Source organism: Chelon labrosus (genome assembly GCF_963514085.1).
Source record: "Chelon labrosus genome assembly, chromosome: 22".
Taxonomy (NCBI): domain Eukaryota; kingdom Metazoa; phylum Chordata; class Actinopteri; order Mugiliformes; family Mugilidae; genus Chelon; species Chelon labrosus.
The window spans coordinates 21244473-21264753 of NC_140355.1; the positions used below are offsets into that span (position 1 = coordinate 21244473).

At 43.8% G+C, this 20281-nt stretch overlaps 1 protein-coding gene across 4 annotated transcripts; it reads left to right on the plus strand.

Annotated features, from left to right (window-relative positions):
- Positions 1-514: 514 nt before the first annotated feature.
- Positions 515-19955, plus strand: sec31a (SEC31 homolog A, COPII coat complex component). Of its 4 annotated transcripts, XM_084572387.1 has the most exons (28): positions 515-722; positions 1935-2014; positions 2918-3041; positions 3137-3335; positions 3427-3522; positions 4303-4443; positions 4525-4667; positions 4755-4854; positions 4945-5106; positions 6239-6391; positions 6480-6710; positions 6802-6876; positions 6972-7013; positions 7914-8177; positions 8270-8378; positions 9914-10092; positions 10197-10323; positions 10412-10557; positions 11214-11387; positions 12198-12452; positions 13283-13387; positions 13726-13831; positions 15309-15701; positions 16514-16569; positions 16651-16935; positions 17012-17131; positions 17211-17282; positions 18212-19955. In XM_084572387.1, exons 2-28 carry the CDS (start codon positions 1936-1938, stop codon positions 18389-18391), a joined length of 4116 nt encoding a protein of 1371 aa, XP_084428513.1. In that variant the 5' UTR covers positions 515-722; position 1935; the 3' UTR covers positions 18392-19955. The 4 variants fall into 4 exon arrangements, with proteins under 4 accessions (XP_084428513.1, XP_084428515.1, XP_084428514.1 ...); XM_084572389.1 differs by lacking the exon at positions 15309-15701; XM_084572388.1 differs by lacking the exon at positions 13283-13387.
- Positions 19956-20281: the final 326 nt, after the last annotated feature.

The window sequence follows — 20281 nt, forward strand, 5'->3', positions numbered from 1 at the left end:
CGTTAGCATAGTTAGCATGCTAGTAGTTGGGCAGCATATTATAAAGATACGATAGCATAGTTAGCATGCTAGTAGGAATGGGAATCATATCGATATAACGTTATCATGGTTAATGTGGTAGTAGGGCGCGTATTATAAAGATACAACGTTAGCATAATTAGCATGCTAACAGGGAGGGTGTTTAATTGTAGTGAAACAACGTTAGCATAGTTAGCATGCTAGTAGTTGGGGAGTATATTATAAAGATACAACCATAGCATAGTTAGCATGCTAGTAGGAATGGGAATCATTATATCTATATAACGTTATCATGGTTAATGTGCTAGTAAGGCGCGTATTATAAAGATACAATGTTAGCATAATTAGCATGCTAACAGGGAGGGTGTTTAATTGAAGAGACACAACGTTAGCATAGTTAGCAAGCTAGCAGGGAAGCGACGGGAGGAGGGTCGTTCCCCGGAAGCCGTTGTTCTTCTTCGTGGCAGGAGGAGACTGTTGCTTAGTGCCACGTTGATGGAGACCAGTGGGGACGTGGAAATCTGTCTCGAGTCCGCAGCCGGGTCCCGGTAGCCTCTTCTGTGTGTTTTTTTTTTTTTTACACTTCGCTAATTCTTAAGCAGAAGCGAAAGGGGAACTTGTGCGGCGGCCGGAAAGGTTGTTTGTGTGTGTGTCACCTGTTTTATGTGTTCGTTCATGTGAGAAGCAGCAGCAAAGAAGAGAAGGTAAGCCGCTTTGGTGAAGTAATAAGATCTGTGTGGGGTCTCTGTGAGAATGTAACTGTCCCCCTTTATATTTCCAGGTAGCTAGCATGCTACTGTACCCTACTGTAGCTTCACTGTAGCTAGCAGTAACATGTCCTAGCAAACACACGCAGGGTTCATGCTTTTAGTTTAATACAGAGTCTCATTGTAGGCATAGCTACGTGCCTTCTAATTGGTCCATCAGCTGTTAGCTTCCGGCTAGCATGCACTTTTTTTTTTTGCTAACCAAAGACTGCCCAGTTTCTTGAAAGCTAAAGGTCTATTTATAATGTCATCACTCCAACACGGCTCTAAAGTGCAGGTTACAATCAGTGGCAGCTAAAACAGGCTAAATGCTGCAAATACACTGCACAAAAAACGTGAGTAATGGAGTAATGACCTGTCCCATGAAGCTAACACCTCACCACTCTGCCTCCTCCAGCCTTTAAAAAGAAGATTTACACTTTTTAAACTCTGCCTCAGCAAAATATAGATGTTTGTAGCTACAAAAAGCTGCAGTTTTGTAGTAAATCCTCTGTTCTTGAAGGTTTTTGTTGTAAAAAAGCTAAATAATGTGGGTTAACTGTGAGTGCAGATAGATATTTGTGTTATTTACCCTGTTTCTGATGAACAGAATGATAGAAAATGCGACTAAGACTTAAAATAAACACGTTAATATGAGTGTAATGAAGGTAAGATGAGTTTTATTTAGATGTAATTAAAAATGCATTGAGATTATAATGCATCCAAGCTGTCATAAGTGTCTTATAAGTTCCTATGGCAGGTGACGCTACAGTCTAAATATATAAAGCACCAGCACCACTAACTGCAGCCTCTAAGATGAGCATATAGTTGCATCAGCGCCTCTGATGACGAAGAGATGATTTATCTCTAAACTGATGCGTCAGTTTATCTAATACTAGGCTGTAATAGATCCTTTACAGCTGATTATAATAAAAGTGATGGGACGCAGAATTCGGATTAAATAGTTTTTGAAATCAGACGGAAATTGCAAAGAGAGAATTTCATATTTACTGAGTGTAAGGAGTATTTCTAATCTGTGTTCATGCGTGTGTGCAGGTTTTTGTTTAAAGACAGACTCGTGCATCGAGCTCACGTTAAGCTAAGCCTGTTATTTACTGTAAATGCTCTCCGGTGTTGACGCTACGAATCCTTGTGAATGAATTTCTCCAGGATGAAACTTAAAGAGATCAACCGCACAGCCATCCAGAGCTGGAGTCCTTCTCAGCACCACCCCATCTACCTGGCGACAGGTATGAGCACGCAGAGATCACCGGCGCGGATCTGCCACCGCGGGGCATTATATATTGAATTGTTTTTGTTCAACCCTGTTTCTACCTCCACTAATCTGAGACACCTCACTAGTTTGGAAAAATGAAGTATGTTTGGATGTTGAAAGAAGGAGGACTCGGGCGCAGTCAGCAACCACAGTTTATGGCTTCTTGTGTTTGTCAAGCTGCAAAGTAAAAATCCTTCAGGTGTTCTTTAAAATAGAAATAACAAATTAGATAATTAAACATGTACAAGGTCGCCTCCTGAGAGGGATGTTTTGTAATGACTGTACTTAATGTCTGTGAAGGTTCTCAGTCGTCCAGTTTATGGTTTAAACCAAAAAACATTAAAAGAAAGGCAGCTGGACTTGTAGAGTTTCTTCAGTTCAGTTCAGACTGTACTAAATGTAATTATATTAATAATAAATAAAGGAGTAGTATTAGTCCAATTAACGTCTGATTGATTTATCAGGTGACTCTGGTGATTGATTTCATGCTTAACTGATTAATTAACTGGTTCATTTAACAGAAAAATTGTTTCCTGTGAGTTTTTCTGTCGATTGATAGTCCTCCGTATCCTGGAATCCAGACCAACGTCCCTCGGTTTAAGATTTTATTATGACAGAGAGTTGGTCTGGAGTCTCTCCGCTGGGAACCGATTATGCTCCTGCAATCAGATCGTTTGGGGGCGGGCCTTCATGCGGAGATGGACGGAAGAGTAACAGTAGTCGTAGGCGTTTATCTGAGAAGATGTGGAGCTGAATTTGTTTACAACTAAATGTCTGTGATTGGTTGGAGGACTGTCCTGTATGTATTGACTCGTGTTATCAGACTCATCAGTCATTGCAGCTTTGTACTAATTGTCCACGTGTTTTCTTTCTGCAGGAACATCAGCCCAGCAGCTGGACGCCTCCTTCAGCACCAATGCCTCGCTGGAGTTTTTCGAACTGGACCTGGCTGAGCCGTCTCTGGACATGAAATCATGTGGCAGCTTCTCCTCCTCTCACAGGTAGAAGGAGCTCCTCTTCCTCCTCCACTCTCAAAGCTGTCGACTCTTTCCTCTTTCAAATAGAAAACCTTATCAAACGTCGCTGTCCTCCGCAGATACCACAAACTGGTGTGGGGTCCTTATGGCATGGACTCCCAGGGCCACCCGTCCGGAGTCCTCGTCGCAGGAAGCGACAACGGCGACGTCATCCTCTACGACCCAGCGAAGATCATGGCCGGAGAGAGCGACGTGATCATAGCTGAGAGTGACAAGCACACGGGGCCCGTGAGAGCTCTGGACGTCAACCCGTTCCAAGTACGATCCTGAAACACTACCTCTGTTTAAAACTGTATTTAAACCAAATGCTTTAACTCACTGTGTGTTTGCGCCTCTGTTTCCCCTCTAGACAAACCTGGTAGCATCAGGTGGGAATGAGTCTGAAATCTACATCTGGGATATGAACAACTTTGGTTCTCCAATGACACCGGGACCCAAAACACAGGTAATTTTTACTCAATTATAGGGATGTCCTGGTCGGTATCTGGGCCGTTCCACGATCAAATCGGGATCAGGCTTCAGCCAAGTCTGAGCTTTTGTAGTTATGTAGTTTAGGTCTGTCATAAACCAAAACCACGTCCCTTAAACTGCACCTAAACAACAACAACAACAACAAACACTGAACATTTAAAAGATAAAGAAAAGTTTCCTGGAGACAGCGTCAAGGAGAAACATCTTCCAGAGAGGGTTAGGGAGTTTATGGCAGCGTTGGATGACCAGAACATTTCTGGAGTAGAGAACACAAGGTACCAGCTACCCTCTCCACACTACATTAACTTTGACAGAAAGATTTATTGGACTGAATCCAGTCCACTCTAGGAGAAGACAAGGAAGACAAGGACAGACTTTAGGAAGCTACAGGAGACCAACTCTAGGAGAAGACAAGGAAGACAAGGACAGACTTTAGGAAGACACAGGAGACCAACTCTGTTCTTGAAGGTTGTACTGTTCAGATTTTGTTGTAAAAAAACTAATATTGTGGTTTAACTGTAAGTGCAGATCCTTTATAGCTGATTATAATAAAAGTGATGGGACACAGAATTCTGATTAAATAGCCACCCTGGCTCTGCAAAGAAACTGTTTTTGGAAAATGCAAAGAGAGTATGTGTTAGGACATTTAAGATCAGACGATACTCATTGTTAAAAGATCAGGAGCCAAAAAAACTTCCATCATGAAGTAATTGAGCAGATAATAAATATTAAAGTGTGTGTTTGTGTCTTAAAGCCTCTGGAGGACATCAGCTGTGTGTCATGGAACAGGCAGGTCCAGCACATCCTGGCCTCCGCCAGCCCGAGCGGCCGAGCGTCGGTGTGGGACCTCCGCAAGAACGACCTCATCATCAAAGTCAGCGACCACAGCAACAGGGTACGTAAGAAAGAAAGCGTCTGAACTTTCTCACCACCCGTTCGCCAGCGGCCTCATTATTGACGTGGTCTTTGTTCTTAGATGCACTGCTCGGGCCTGGCCTGGAACCCAGAGGTCGCCACGCAGCTGGTCTTGTCCTCGGAGGACGACAGGATGCCCGTCATCCAGATGTGGGATTTACGCTTCGCTACCTCCCCTTTTAAGATTTTAGAGGCTCACACACGGTAAACGCGCCACTTAAACTTGTCGTCAGATCAGATTTCTTTCAGAATCTTAATAAGACTTAATAAAATACTTTGCTTTTCTTTCAGCGGCGTCCTGGCCATCGCCTGGAGCTTGGCCGATCCTGAGCTGCTTCTGAGCTGCGGGAAGGACAGCCGCATCCTGTGCTGGAACCCAAACACAGCCGAGGTAGGTGAAACATTTACATCAAAGCGTACGAACAAAGAACAAAGAACGAAGCTGTGTGACCTACTAAATCATTCACCCCGGACCTCCTAGGTGCTGTACGAGCTGCCCACCAGCAGCCAGTGGTGCTTCGACATCCAGTGGTGCCCCAGGAACCCGGCGGTGCTGTCGGTCGCGGGCTTCGACGGACACATCGACATCTACTCCATCATGGGAGGCAGCAGCCAGGCGCAGAGCCAGAGACACGCTGACCAGGTAGGACGGAAGCTACGACAGCGGAATAAGAGTATTTCAGTATTTAAACTCTATCTAGACAGTTGAATAAGACAAGACAGCACACAAATCAAACGTTTACTTTCACCCTAACCAAAAGTAAACACAGAATTTCGCCACCTGGAAGTGCGGGGTTTCTGCAACTCCCAGTTTCCCTGAATCTTAAAATTAGCATAATGGGGCTTAAACCAGATTTAAATTAATTAGAATTATCAGTTAGGGCAGAAAATTAGAAATGGAGTCATACTGTCCTGTACTGGGCGGGACTTGGGCCAAACTAAAACCTTTTCAAGGATGGTGTCGATTTTGTGGATAAGCTTCGTTTTAGTTAGACGACTATAGAAACAGGATGTGACATAATGGCGACCACCAGTTGCCATGCCAACTGTTCCATAAAGCGGTTCCGTAAGACAATAAGAGTTGTGCTAGTTGTAACTGGTGGAGGTAGAGCAGAGCGTAGTATTAATTACAAATACGAAAACGCGAGTGAGTCTGGAGGAAATGTGGGCGGGGCATCAATATCACGGCTCCACGTGGCTCCGCCCTCACACCGTACTGATCAGAATCTAGTTCCAAACTCGCAAGATGGCGCCGCCCTTATCCCCGGGAAAATAGAGTCAGTTTGGCCAATGAGAGGAAGTGGAGATGCATTGTCCATATTTATATACAGTCTATGCCCAAGACTGGGAGAGACCTGAAAATCCAGATGTTGAGGCTACTTCCTGGTTCGTTGAAGGAACATACAGCTGTTTATTGTTGTTTTTGACTTGTTTTTTATTTTTTAAATCACGTTAGTAGAGTAGGAAGACAATTTAGTCAAATATTAACCTTCTATTTTTTGTTTTAAACTACAAAATAAGAAAGGCTTCCTTTTTAAACTTGTTTTTGCATTTAACACTAAAAATCAAATAACATTTTTTTTCCTGTTTTCCTTTCTGCTTTTAAAAGCAAACATGAAATACCAAAAAAATGCATGGACCTTTTTCAGTTACTGTGTGTTTGCTTGATGCTGTTTGACATTTACTGAACAAATCAACTCCTCCACCTCCATCCATATGTGATTTATTTTTTTGGGCGTCCTTCCTGGTGTCTCATCTCTGTGTCTCTCCTACAGATTAGCACCTCGTTTGGGAACATGGATCCTTTCGGGACGGGACAAACGTTGCCCCCGTTGCAGCTGCCTCAGACTACTGCTCCTCAAGTCACGGTCAACCCCCTGAAGAAGCCGCCCAAGTGGATCCGCAGACCCGTGGGAGCCTCATTCGCCGTGAGTCACGTTTTCTTTACCTTTTTTTTTTTTTTTTTTTTACGAGTCTTTCATCGCCTGGATCCTTAAATCCTTTGCCTCCTCTCAGTTTGGCGGGAAGCTGGTGTCCTTGGAGAACCCGAAGCCGAACCCTCAGCAGCCTCAGCAGCCCTCCTCCCACGTGGTGCACATCAGCCAGGTCGTCACAGAGACGTCTTTCCTGAAGCGCTCCGATCAGCTGCAGGCCACGCTGAGCTCGGGCGGCTTCGTCGACTTCTGCCAGGGGAAGATCGAAGCGTCCGACAATGAGTTTGAGAAGACTGTTTGGTCTTTCCTCAAGGTACAAACCGACATCAGGAGAAAACCTAAAAAAAAAACCACACACAGATTTTAGTGAACAAGTCATTGATGGGACTTTTGTGTGTTTTCAGGCTAACTTTGAGAGCGACATTCGCAGCAAGTACCTGGAACTTCTAGGGTACAACAAAGAGGAGCTGGCCTTGAAGGTGACTCTCATCTCAACATGTGTTCTGTTAGTGAACAGCTTTTACATGAAGCCTTCTAGAAAATAATCTTATAAATTTATTGTATTTGTTTTCAGATTTCAGCAGCATTAGAGGAAAAGCCTGCCGACCCTTTGAAGGTTAGTTCTTTGTAGTTTCCGCCCCAGGAACTTTCCAGTGGAGATGATTTAGCATTTTGGTGAATTTATTAGACCCCCAGAAAGAGTCTGATTTGGGAATTGAGTAAATTAACTTCCTCACAGCAAGAAGGTTCTGGGTTCGAATCCATCTGGGGCCTTTCTGTGTGGAGTTTGCATGTTCTCCCTGTGTCCGGTTGTCTGTCTCTCTGTGTTAGCGCTGAGATAGACTGGAGACCTGTCCAGGGTGGACCCCGCCTCTCGCCCAGTGACAGCAGGGATAGGCTCCAGCCTCCTCCCCACCCCCCAAATCTGAGCTTAAATCCCCCCCCAAACGTACCAATCCGGACAAATAATGATCCATTTTAGTTGCTTTACGTGCAGGTATTGTTTTTGGGAGTAATGTTCCTGGGGCTAAAAGTTCCAGGTACACAACAGATCTTTGCAGGAGCATGATCAGATCTCAAGGGAGAGGCTTCAGAACAACTTTCTGCCTAAAAGAAAAACTGAGCGGGGGAGTTTGTCTGGTTTCCACGCTAGCTCTTCATCGTCTCTGCTTCCTGTGCCGATCTTTCCCCGACACACCAACAACGCTCATCAACCACAGTTAGCAGTAATCTGAGTAATCTCTGTTATGTTTTGCAATGAGGAAGTGTTGCAAGGGTCTATTCAGAGGAGACGGGAAATGATTAGCACACACTTTTGATTCCACAACCTCGGGACAAAATTTAAAATCCTTTGCAGATAATAAACTGCAGATTCTGTTCTGAATGTTTCGTGCACATGGAAAAGAAAGCTTTTAATTTAGCTGATAATGATCTGTTAATAAGTACCAGTTGATCTCACATGGTGCATGAAGTCCTCGTCACCTCGTCTGAATCTCCGTCCTCCTCCTTGATTCAGGTGGACGTGCCTGCCCTGGCCTCCTCACGGCCCCCAGTAGACCTCAGCCTCGTGCCGCCCGTCGACACTCCAGAGGCAGCGTTCGACATGATCGCCGCCGCAAACCTCCAGCCAGCAGCCACACTCGACCTGAGTTCCACTCCCGAAGCAGAGACCGAAGATCTGGGCAGCGAACCAGATGCGCACCTTGACCAGGATCTCCCAGAGGAGGAGGATGAGGAGGAGAAGGAGGAGGAGGAGGAAGAGGAGATCCCCTTGGAGGAGGTTTGACTTCATTACACTAACTCCGTGCAACCTTCGTTAAAAGATACTGTCTGGATTGTGATGTGTTTTTTTTTTTTTTTTGGTGTTTTAAGGAGACGTCAGCACCCTTGACCGAGGAGGCCAGTCCTATCGTGACACCAGCTGAGATCCCAGCTCCAGTTCCAACCCCGGCAGGAGGGGTCAGCCTCAGCATCAGTCAAGGTAAAAACAATGGTTCATGAGGTTAGTTTTAGGGATGTCCCACAATCCAGTGTTTTAATATTGAGTATCATCCGATCTTAAATAAAGTAAAGTTCCTCCACTGTGGATTCCTCCCTGTATCCCCCTACACCAGGGGTGTCAAACTCATTTTAGTTCAGCCCAAATTGAAACCCTCCTTCAGGAGTGTCCCGTCACTGTGGTGAAGAAACACGTCCTCAGGCTCATAAGCATCCAGTAGGTTCCAGCAGCTTGGTGCAGGAAGTGTTTGCCAAGCACAAGTCTCTCATCCTGTTAGCATGAGGAGCTAACTAGCGACAGGTTTAACCACAGTTTAGCATCAATTAAGTAGACTTCCTGGCATAAAAGGCTCCACTGAGCGTCCAGTCTCTCCAGCAAACAAATTCACTAAATCGTGCAGACGGAAAGGTAACTAAATCACATTAACTTAAATAAATATAGATTACTGAACTAAGTTTTAGCGGTGACTTCCTTTCTCGCTCCATCTCGTTCCTCTCCGTCCATCCCACCTGGTTACCTGCTAGGTTAACTTGATTGGCTAATGAAACAGAGTGATACCTGTCCATATCATTTATAACACAAGACTATGGTGCGTTCAAGAACCATGTTGAACGTAGGACATTCAGTATACTTAATGAACAGTCCCAAAATACCAGTAAAATACAAAACACTGCGAAGAGACACAAAACAACTACAAAGAGACACACAACAACTGCAAAGAGACACACAACAACTACGAAGAGACACAAAGCAACTGCAAAGAGACACAAAACAACTACAAAGAGACACAAAGCAACTACAAAGAGACACAAAGCAACTACAAAGAGACACAAAACAACTATAGAGACAGAAGACAACCACAAAGAGACACAAAACAACTAGAAAGAGACACAAAACAACTACAGAGACAGAAGACAACTACAAAGAGACTCACATCAACTACAGAGACAGAAGACAACCACAAAGAGACACAAAACAACTAGAAAGAGACACACAACAACTACAGAAAGACAAAACAACTACAAAGAGTCACAAAACAACTACAGAGACAGAAGACAACCACAAATGGACACAAACAACTGCAAAGAGACACAAAACAGCCTCAGATAGAAAGAAAACATTTATGCATTTTGCGCTGATTGAAACGATCAAATAAAGACATAAAAGTCCACTAATTACATTAAAACAAAATAGATAACCGAAGCTAACCGTAACTAATTCATTATAAATATTAATTCCATTTAGCTCTGCTGCTCAGAACTTGGTAACTGGTCGTGCATTGATGGAAATATTGCAAAACAGGACCTCCTGTTTCAATTTAGCTCCTTTAATGAGGCCTGTTTGAGGAAATATAAGCAAATTTAGGCTAAAAGGCACGGTAGCATCTTTTATTTGTTTATATATATCCAAGTTTTCACAAATTAAATCATAATAAATTAATTAATAAAATATAGAAGGAGAAATACGAGCACCTCTTTATGCAGCTTCTTATAAAATCATTTTTTGTCTCCTGACAGACGTGGACGGGCTCATCACTCAGGCTCTCCTCACCGGAGACTTCGAGGGAGCCGTTGAGCTCTGTCTCCACGACAACCGGATGGCGGACAGCATCATCCTGGCCATCGCCGGAGGGGCCGAGCTCCTGGAGAAAACCCAGAAGAAGTATTTTACGAAAACGCACAGCAAGATCACCAAGGTAACGAGCAGGGGCGTTTTTTAAATTTATTTTAGATTTATTCTTTATTCATGTTTAGTTATTGACCGTGTTTGTGGTGTATTTTGTTTTATTCTGACCTGCAGCTGATCAGCGCGGTGGTGATGAAAGACTGGCACGACATCCTCAAGACGTGCGACCTGCAGAACTGGAAGGAGGCTCTGGCCGCCGTCATGACCTACGCTCGGCCCGAGGAGTTCTCTTCCCTCTGCGGTGAGTTCAAGTGCACGTCGCTGTTTGATGTCGTTCACAAATACAGCTACCTCTCCAGGTACGTGAATAAACCTTTTTTCTTTCTTAGACCTCCTCGGGGGCAGACTGGAGGCAGCAGAGGACGCTCATCTTCAATCCCAAGCTTGTCTGTGTTACATCTGTGCTGGCAACGTTGAGAAGCTTGTGTGTTGTTGGACCAGAGCGCAGGATGGACACTGTCCTCTGTCTCTACAGGTACATTTATAAGAATGTCTGGATAGAGTGACTCTGTTTTCATGTTTTTGGGGCTTAAGTGCAGCAGAAAGACGCTTTGAACACTGAGAAATGAGTGTTTTGCTTCGAAAATGTTTAGCAGCAATGCTCTAACTTGGTCTGTCTACTTTTTGGTGCTGGGCAGGTGGTGTACGGAGCATTTTTCACCACTAATAACACTGTGAGAGCAGTAGTAGTGAGCCAAAGCTGTGTATTTGTGGCCTGGACACAGAGGAAACCACAAATTCAAGGGTATAGGTGCTGCCATCTTTCAGTTTTGACGTCATTTGGAGCCAGAGTTGGCGCAGTAGTGTTCTGTGGTATCAGACGGCTACCACTTCCTGTCACTTCCTGTTTTTAAAGCATCAAATAACCACTGAAAACTAAATTTGAACTACCACTAACTACTTCAAATTACAGAAACCCATTTTGGGAAGGTTTTATTTCGATGCTTTAGCTTGACGTGCTAGCACCAAGCCACCAGGGGGAGCTCAACATGCTTTGGCTTCACTTTAGCTGCACTGATCAGTCTTTTAGGTATATTTAGTAACGTCGTGGTTTTAAAAGCTGATGATGAATAAGAAATCTGTTGTTTATCTGTGAAGTCGTGCTCATGTGCTGTGTCTCCATCCCTCCAGGACCTGGTGGAGAAGGTGGTGGTGTTGCGTCGTGCCGTGGAGCAGACCCAGCGCTCCGGTCCCGCTGCTATCGGCATCCTGCTGGCCGAGAAGATGAGCCAGTACGCCGGCCTGCTGGCGTCCCAGGGCAGCCTGTCCACGGCCATCACATACCTGCCTGACAACACAAACCAAGTAAGTAACACAACCACGGCCTGTTAATCCACTGTGTGTAGATTTAAATGCAGCCGTGTTTTAACAAAATTTAAGGACTTTTCTCCTTCTGTTGGCATATAAGACACAAAATGACCTCAAAGAAGCAGAATGCATCCACAAAGAGACACAGACAACTATAAAGAGACACAAAACAACTACAGAGACAGAAGACAACCACAAAGAGACACAGACAACTATAAAGAGACACAAAACAACTACAGGGACAGAAGACAACCACAAAGAGACACAAAACAACTATAGAGACAGAAGACAACCACAAAGAGACACAAAACAACTACAGAGACAGAAGACAACCACAAAGAGACAGAAAACAACTAGAAAGAGACACAAAACAACCACAAAGAGACACAAAACAACTAGAAAGAGACAGAAAACAACTAGAAAGAGACAGAAAACAACCACAAAGAGACACAAAACGACTGTAGAGACAGAAGACAACCACAAAGAGTCACAAAACAACTGCAAAGAGACATAAAACAACCACAGAAAGACACAAAATAACTATAGAGACAGAAGACAACTACAAAGAGACGCAAAACAACTACAGAGAGACAGAAAACAACCACAAAGAGACAGAAACTCTTGTCTGCTATACTTGTTTATTCTTGTCTCCACCTTTGCAGCAGTAAAACTAAACTAACTCTTGACCTCATACTCAAGCTTACAGTCAAACTTTAGTTCAGCCGGTGGGACGAGCTGCTGGTTTGGACTCCACTGAGTCGATGAAGACACTCAGACACTAACCCAGGTCTTGTCTGGTCCTTCCAGGTCGCCATTCAGCAGCTCCGTGACCGTCTCAGTCGGGCTCTGGGGCAGCAGACGGCGGCTCCTGCTCCTGCAGCTCCGGCTCAAACCCAGAGAGCTCCTCAGGCCCACCCTCAGGCCCAGCACCGAGCAGCCCTGCCTCGACACCCGTACACCCCGGTTCAGCCCGCCATGGTGCCTCAACCCACTGCGGCCCCCCCGGTGGCCATGCCTACGCCTGCCTCCGCCCCTGCACAGCCGCCGCAGTACTACCAGCCGGTACGTTCCACTCTTACTACACTTCACTTAAACCTGAATCTGAGTCAAAGCTGGAGCCAGACACATAAAAATGTTGATTCTCTGATTTTACATGAATGAAAACAGACATGTTTCCACTTGATTCACCTAGTTTGAATGTCTATACCTCTGCCCCTTGGCTCCTTGTGACCACACTCTTCTTGTAGTGTGAACAGAGTCTGGCCACATTGACGGACTCTAACATAATCAGAGATAAATAAACAGATAAAAATAGCAGCTGTTTGCGCAATACTCTGATACAGAGGGCGCAAGATCTCAAGCGGTGGCTCCAGATGAGTTTTAATAGCCGTCTCAGGTCTGAATGAGCCCTATGACCCACTTTCATCAAGGTAACTCACGTCTTGTCGAAGTTATGTGTACGTACAGTTAATTTGTCGTTGCATAATCTGGAAGTTTCACTCAGAAACATCACAAAATCAGATGTTTGGTGGTTCCTAGCGACAACAATCCCGTTTGTGAACAATAAATCATCTAGATTTTGGAGATTTTGACATATCTATCAGGATTTGCACAGATTTAGTTTTGATCTAACCCCCTGGTGAAGTCCTCGTTGTGCTGTAGTCACAGATTATTGATAAATCTTCTCATCGTTGCCTCATTTACCGTCTCTAAACTTCCTCTCAGCTTGCCGTGCTCTTGTATAAACTCTTGTGTCCAGCGCTTGTGCATTGTGGTGGTGTTGTTGTTTTGGTTTGTGCCCCCCCTCCACCGTCTCCTCCTCCTCCTCCTCCTCCTCCTCCATTATTCTGCGGCCATCATGGGTATGTGCCGTGTGTCTCTATGTGCTTTAGGTGAGGGCTGCCTCCACTGTCACCTCCTGGAGTAACCAAACTCCCACAGCCCTCCCCAATGTCCCTCCTCCTCCTCTTCAAGTAGGCAGCGCCTCAGACCAGCAGGTACACCCCCCCACACCCATCCGCCGGTCCGACCTCCACACAACACATCTTGATTCAAATTAAAAAACAAGTTTTAATTGATCTGATTTGATTCGTTTTTTTTATTTTGCTACGTCTGCGGTAAAGCCTTCCCTCATAGCTACTCATCGTCACCTCACTTCCTGCTTCCTGTCTCCTGAAGCTGTGACGAAATCACCAGCGTCACATAAATCTAAAGCTAATTTAACTGACACCCACTCTGCCCCGTCTGTGAGAGAATAACTCTCCGTCGGACGCCCTCTGAAGACCGTCTTTTATTTTGAAAGCTCCTGCTTCACGCCGTTTTCCTGTCCCCTCAGGTGCCAGAGCCTTCTCACCCCATGTACGGGATGCCGGCCTCGGGCTCGGCGGCGGCGCCTCCGGCCTCCACCGCCCCTGCGTACATGTACTCCCATCAGTACCAGCGTAAGTGTCCCGTCAAACTCTGCAGGTCGCTGAAGGGAGCGAAGCTCTGTGTCGACGGCAAAATAACTTTATGTACAGTTAGTTTGTCGTTTTTTTACAATCTCTGACATGTCATTCAGGTAATTTTAGGTCAGTTAGGATCCCTAATTTATTTTAAGAATGAGAAATGTCGACTAATCTCTCGTTGTTGCAAGGCTGCAGAGATTTATAATGAGAGGATGCAGGAAATTACATTATTTAATTAAAAAAAAACAATTGGAGGATTTTGTGAATTCATATTGGATCCTTAAAACTGAGATTGATTGATAAACATGTATTTTCTGAAGTAGACGACATGAAAAGTCAATATATTTGTAGGTATCTAAATGTTTTATTTAAAACAGACGTAGGCTTCTAACAAGAGTTCAACAACAAATCCTTTCTCTCCTTTGAAACACTGACAAGCATTTTATTTATTTTAATAGAAATGTTTGACTCTAATGTCTGACCTCTTCTGTCGTACCTCACGTTAGGCCCCGTTCAGACCTCACATTACGTGATCCAGTCCATCTGAAAGTCCAGGACATATTTGAGTCATCTGATCTCACACCTCTTAAATTCCTGACGTCAGGGTGCAGATAAATAAATAAATAAATAAATATTAACTTAACGTGTGCGCTTTCAGTTACAGCTTGTCCCAAAATGTGTGTCACCTCCCCAAGTCATGGCTCAAACGCATTAAACTGTTCTTGGTTCTGAACCAGCAGTATGTGGAGATCCATTAGAGACAGCAGCTGGTACGCCACATACGTCAGATCCAGCAGAAGCATCAATGTCGACCCAATAAAATGACAAAAATATACATAACAGATGTAAATATAATTAATTTTACTCACCAGAACTTATGAAACTAGTTAGAGTTCTTTTCGGAGCCTCTGAAAGTTTCCTCGGCTGGGTCAGGCCAGCTAGCTCCAGGGTTGGGCGGCCTTTCCTCACGATATCCAGCTTTTCCACCTTGAAAATGTCTTTCTAAGAAGATCTGCAACCAAACCGCTAGCTTGGCTTAAACGGAGCAGCTCTCTGACCGTCCAAACGCTGACACTACCGTAGGCCACAGAGAAGGACTAAGAATACCAACTTGAAATGTGATTGGTTAAAGGAACAGCGTCAATACAATGTGTTTCAAGCTTCAGCTTTAATTGTGAAGGCCCAGGCAGATTACTTTGAGTCTGGCAACACATGACGGCTGAAATATGACAAGACATAAAACGATAAGAATAGGCTATCCTGGATGTTTTCTATCATTTAATTTTAATACCAGGTGTGAACACAGGTTCTTCAGGTGTTAATGTGAGGTCTGAACGGCGTCTCAGTGACTAACTGATGTTGTTGAGTGTCTCTTTCTTTCAGCATGCTCTGCTCAGTAACACAATAGTTGCATGATTGATGTAACATGCAACAGTTCTTGACTAACAGAACTTCCTGTGTGACTCCCCAGCCTACCCCCAGGTCAACCAATACCCACCTGGAGCTGGGGGGCCACTTATCTATCAGCCTCTTCAATACTCCTCCTCCTCCTCCTCCTCCTCTGCTGCTGCTCCTCCTCCTCCTCAAGAGCCTTCCTCCCCTCCTCACCCCATCGGCTTTCTCTCTCAGTACACTCAGCCCGTCCCGTCTCAGCAGGCGCCTCCTCCTCTCTATCCCGGACAACCTCCCATCAGCCAGTGCCCGTCCTCCTCTACTCCCTCCAATCCTCTTTTCTATCCCTCCTCCTCCTCCTCCTCCTCCTTTTCCGCTGCTCCCTCCTCCGGAGCGTCTTTCCAGCATGGCGGGCCAGGATCTCCTGTGTCGTACATGCCTCCTCCTCCTCCGCAACAGAGCGGAGTCTCAGGTACACAACAGAGAACAGGTCTGCATGGCTCTGAATCGTCCTCCTCTTATCTGTCACTGTCAAACTCACCCGTCCTCTAAGACGACTGCTTCCAGTTTCCTCTAATTACACAAACTAACATTTATTATTATTATCAGTCTGCTTGATGGCTTTAAATATGCAGTACAGGTGAGATCTTAACAAGACTCTGAGATTAAAGACGTAATTAAATCTGAAGATTATACAGAAATTTAAATAAAAACAATTTTTTTTAATTATTATATATTTATTATTTTAGTTTTATTTTATATTATTATTATTGTTGTATTTTTTTATTATATTATATATTTTATTTTATATTATATTATTATAAATTTAATTATTAAATCAATTACAATTTATAATTGTTTCTACATTGTCCATTTACATCTATAACTAATCAAAATCTGTTCAGTCTTTAACCCTTAAACACCAAAATGTCCAACTAAATTTATTTTCTTTGCATATTTTGATGATAAAAAGGTCCAAAAGTCTCCTGTGAGTAAATATTTTCATCAATTATTTCCCAGAATACCTGAAACTCTCAATATCTGACAATTATTTACAATTTACTGCGTGTTATAAGAGTGTAATTACAGTTTAAACAGCTTCCTGTAGAGACGCAGGTGAAATTACCGTAACTACCGCACATTCGGTTTTAAAGGGTTAAAGCATCTTTTACAACAGACGTGATTGTCCACTCCAAACGGCTCTTTATTAATGGAGGTGTTTAAAGTAAATTAGAAAATATTACAAACAATAAACGGATCGACTGAGTTTGGTTTTCTCTGTAGGACCTCAGAACGGCTGGAACGACCCCCCAGCTCTGACCCGAGCACCAAAGAAGAAGGTACGTCTGTCCATCTATCTATCCGTCCATCCATCTATCTATTTATCTCTTTTTAAACGTATATATCCTGTCTTTGTTCAGTCTATCCCAGAGAACTACACCCCTCCTGCCCCCATCACTGCTCCCATCATGACCCCTCTGGGCGCTGACCCCCAGGCTCAGCCGGTGTCCTCCGGGGCCCCTCAGCCCATGGCCCACCATGGTGCCCAATACTCAGGCATGCACCAACAGCACCACCAACAGCAGCAGCAGCACCACCAACAGCAGCAGCAGCAGCAGCACCTCCCCCCTCCATCCATGAACCCTGCTCTGCCCCAGACCAGCATGGAGGGCGCCCCCGGAGCACCAACTGGAGACGTGATACAGGTTCGCTGCTCTGCTCTGTGTTTCTAATCTTTTATAACTCCTCCGTCACCCTCCTTAACCTCCATCAACCTTCCAGCCTATGCAGTCCATCCCTGCTGAGAAGATCCTGAAGAAGCCCATCCCCGACGAGCACCTGGTCCTGAAGACCACCTTCGAGGGCCTGATCCAGAAGTGCTTGACCGTCGCTACCGACCCCGTGAGTCCGAGCGATGATCAGTTTGTGACCGGGTGAAAACCCTCAGGTGTGTTAATCGTGTGCTTTTATCTTCTGGCAGCAAACTAAGAGGAAGCTTGACGAGGCCAACAAACGCCTGGAGGCTCTCTACGACAAACTCAGAGAGCAGACGGTGAGTACAGATTAGTTTCTACCACGGATGTCCCCGTAGAGTGTTTATTTGCCCATCTGATCTGATCCAGAACTTTGATTATTGAGTCGGCCGATCTGAGTCCAGATCTGATCAGAAAGAAACGAAATGTCCTCCCCTGTTGAGTCATAAAGGCTTTTCTTATCTTGGTTGCAACGTACAATAATACAATAAACAAGGCTGTCAAAGTTAATGTAGTGTTGAGAGGAAACTAGAAGAAGTCCTCCTAAAGGAAGAAAAAGTCAAAGGAGGAGGAGAAGAAGAAGACGTCCTCCCAAAGGAAGAACAAAAAGCCGTTGTAACAGAAGATGAAGAAGAAATAGCAGTTGTCCCAGAAGAAGAAGTCAAACTCTCAGAAAAAGATGACAGTGTCTCAGATAAAGAAGGACAAGCCGTTATCTCAGAAGAAGAAGAAGAAACTGTGGTCTCAGAAGAAGTACAAGAAGACATTGTCTTAGGAGAAGGAGAAGACGTCTCAGAAGAAGAAGTAGACGTTGTCTCAGGAGAAGGAGAAGAAGAAGAAGCCGTTGTCTCAGAAGAAGAAGAAGAAGAAGAAGACGTCTCAGGAGAAGAAGAAGAAGCCGTTGTCTCAGAAGAAGAAGAAGAAGACGTTGTCTCAGGAGAAGAAGAAGATGTTGTCTCAGAAGAAGAAGAAGAAGAAGAAGCCATTGTCCCAAACTCCCTGAGTCAAAGCTTATAATCCATGCAATCATGCAAAAAGATTTTAAAAACAAACTACTTCTTCTTTGAATTTAAAGCTAGTTTATAAGACGCCATAAGGAATAATTAAGTTAATCTCTCTTCTTAACTCCTCTTGTTCTTCACTGAAATGTCACATGACTAAAATGCTGAACTTGTAAAACATCACACTGACCTTAACATCCTCTCCTCTCCTCTTCTCGTCCCTGCAGCTTTCTCCCGCCATCGTCGGAGGACTCCACAACATCGCCCGGAGCATAGAGTCTCGGTCCTACACGGAGGGCCTCAACATCCACACCCACATCGTCAGCAACAGCAACTTCAGCGAGACGTCTGCGTTCATGCCCGTGCTCAAGGTGGTGCTGACGCAAGCCAACAAGCTCGGAGTCTGATGAGGCGGGAAAAAGAAAAAACCCGAGTATCGGCATTTGACGAAGGAAGATGCAGTTAAATTTTTCTTTGTGCCAAAACATGTTTTTCAACTCAAACACAAGCCATGCGGTCAGTCAGTCGGTCAGTCAGTCGGTCAGTCAGTCAGTCGGTTGGTCAGTTGGTCGGTGGTGAAAGTAAATTCTGAGCCAAGCAAAGGGCTATTTAAAAATACTCTTGTAGATTTATGGATGAGAATTTAGGGAATATGCAACGATCCTATTCAAATAAATCACAGAAACAGGTGATTATGGAATTAAATATAAATGAATAGGGCACGTCTGTCTACATGTGTCCGTGATCAAGCTAAATGCCGTGACTTTAGAGAATAATCCAAGTGAATTCTGCATTAATAGACTCCTGGTGCATGCTTTTAGCTCATAATCATGCAAACATTTAGATTAAACAAAAAAAAAAAAAACATCTTTTTGTGCACTACAACAATCCTGAGACTTTATAACCGGAATAAATATACAGATCATTTTAGGTTACAGTGCTGCTTTAAAGGTTTTTGGGTCCTTCAGAGTTTTATTATACTTGTGTATTTGTAAAAGTAAAAGTAAGAGTTTTCAGTATCTGCTGTAACTAAACATTTCTGGTAACTGCTGATCTGTCGTCTACAGCAGCTTGGAGGAATCTTAGCCCATTCCTCAGTTCTGAGATGTTGGGGGGTTTAGGTCAGGACTTTGACTTGGCCGTTCCTAAAACATTCATCTTGTTCTTCTTTAACCGTTCATTTCTGTCCTTGGTTCTCGTTGTCTTTGCTGCGTGACCCAGTTTTTCTTCAGATTCAGCTCATGAACAGACGTCCTGACATTTTCTTTTAGAATCGGCTGGTATAAAATACACCGATATTGATCTGAAAGGTGCATGAACCCTTTAAGCGGCACTGTAAATACAAACTTTGCTGTATCTGTACGTATAAATGCATCATTGCTTGCATGCAATTTTTGCAGTAGACCTGCAAACGAGGCAGATTAAATCAAATTAGGGCATTTATTTTGGGCAATTTAAAGCAAAAGTTAAATGAAACGTGCCAGTCTTTTTTTTTTTTTTTTATGTCTTTTTGTTCTTTCACCACTCGTGTCACTGTGTGCAACACATTGGACCAAGATGTTGTCAGTTTGTGGGAGTTTGTTAATTGAAAGCGGTGTCAGTCCCACATTTTTGTTGTTTAATTTCGTTTAATTTTTTTCAGTGTAATCACTCAGCGGAGGGCAAAAGACTTTTTAAACTGAGGCTTTTATGGCATTTTAAAGTATGCATGCTTGACTTAAACAGCCGCCTTTTACTGGTAATTATCTGCTAATTAGTCGGACCTCAGAAGGAAGCAGGGAAGGAGACTTGTACTTGATTTTCATTCCAACTATGATGATGAGGGCCGGGGTGGTCGACCTCTCTTTGTGTTGTTAATAAAAAAGAACAAGTCTTTGTTTTAGACTGACGACATGCAATATTTTCAATAAATAGTATTTATTTACAAGAAGGTGTTGCATTTTTTTTCAGTTCATGAAATAAAAGATTGTGAAAAGATGTGTCATTTACTTTATTTTCAATTAAATCAATCAACAGGTTGATTATCTCGACTTCTGCAAGCCCCTGTAGTATGAATGTATGTGTGTAGTATGAAGGCAACTACTACTAGGATCCTACAGATTCATACAATGTCCAAACATCTACAAATACCACAGATACAGCTGTATTCAACCCATAGTCACTGTGTTATAATGTTTAATGCGGAGGGCGTCTGTGGAGGTACTGCAGTGGGGTTGCAAACTTTTTTCCATAAATTTAAATGTCTTTAAATACACATATACATAAGTAGGGGGTCCACAAACGCAAAATGAATAAAA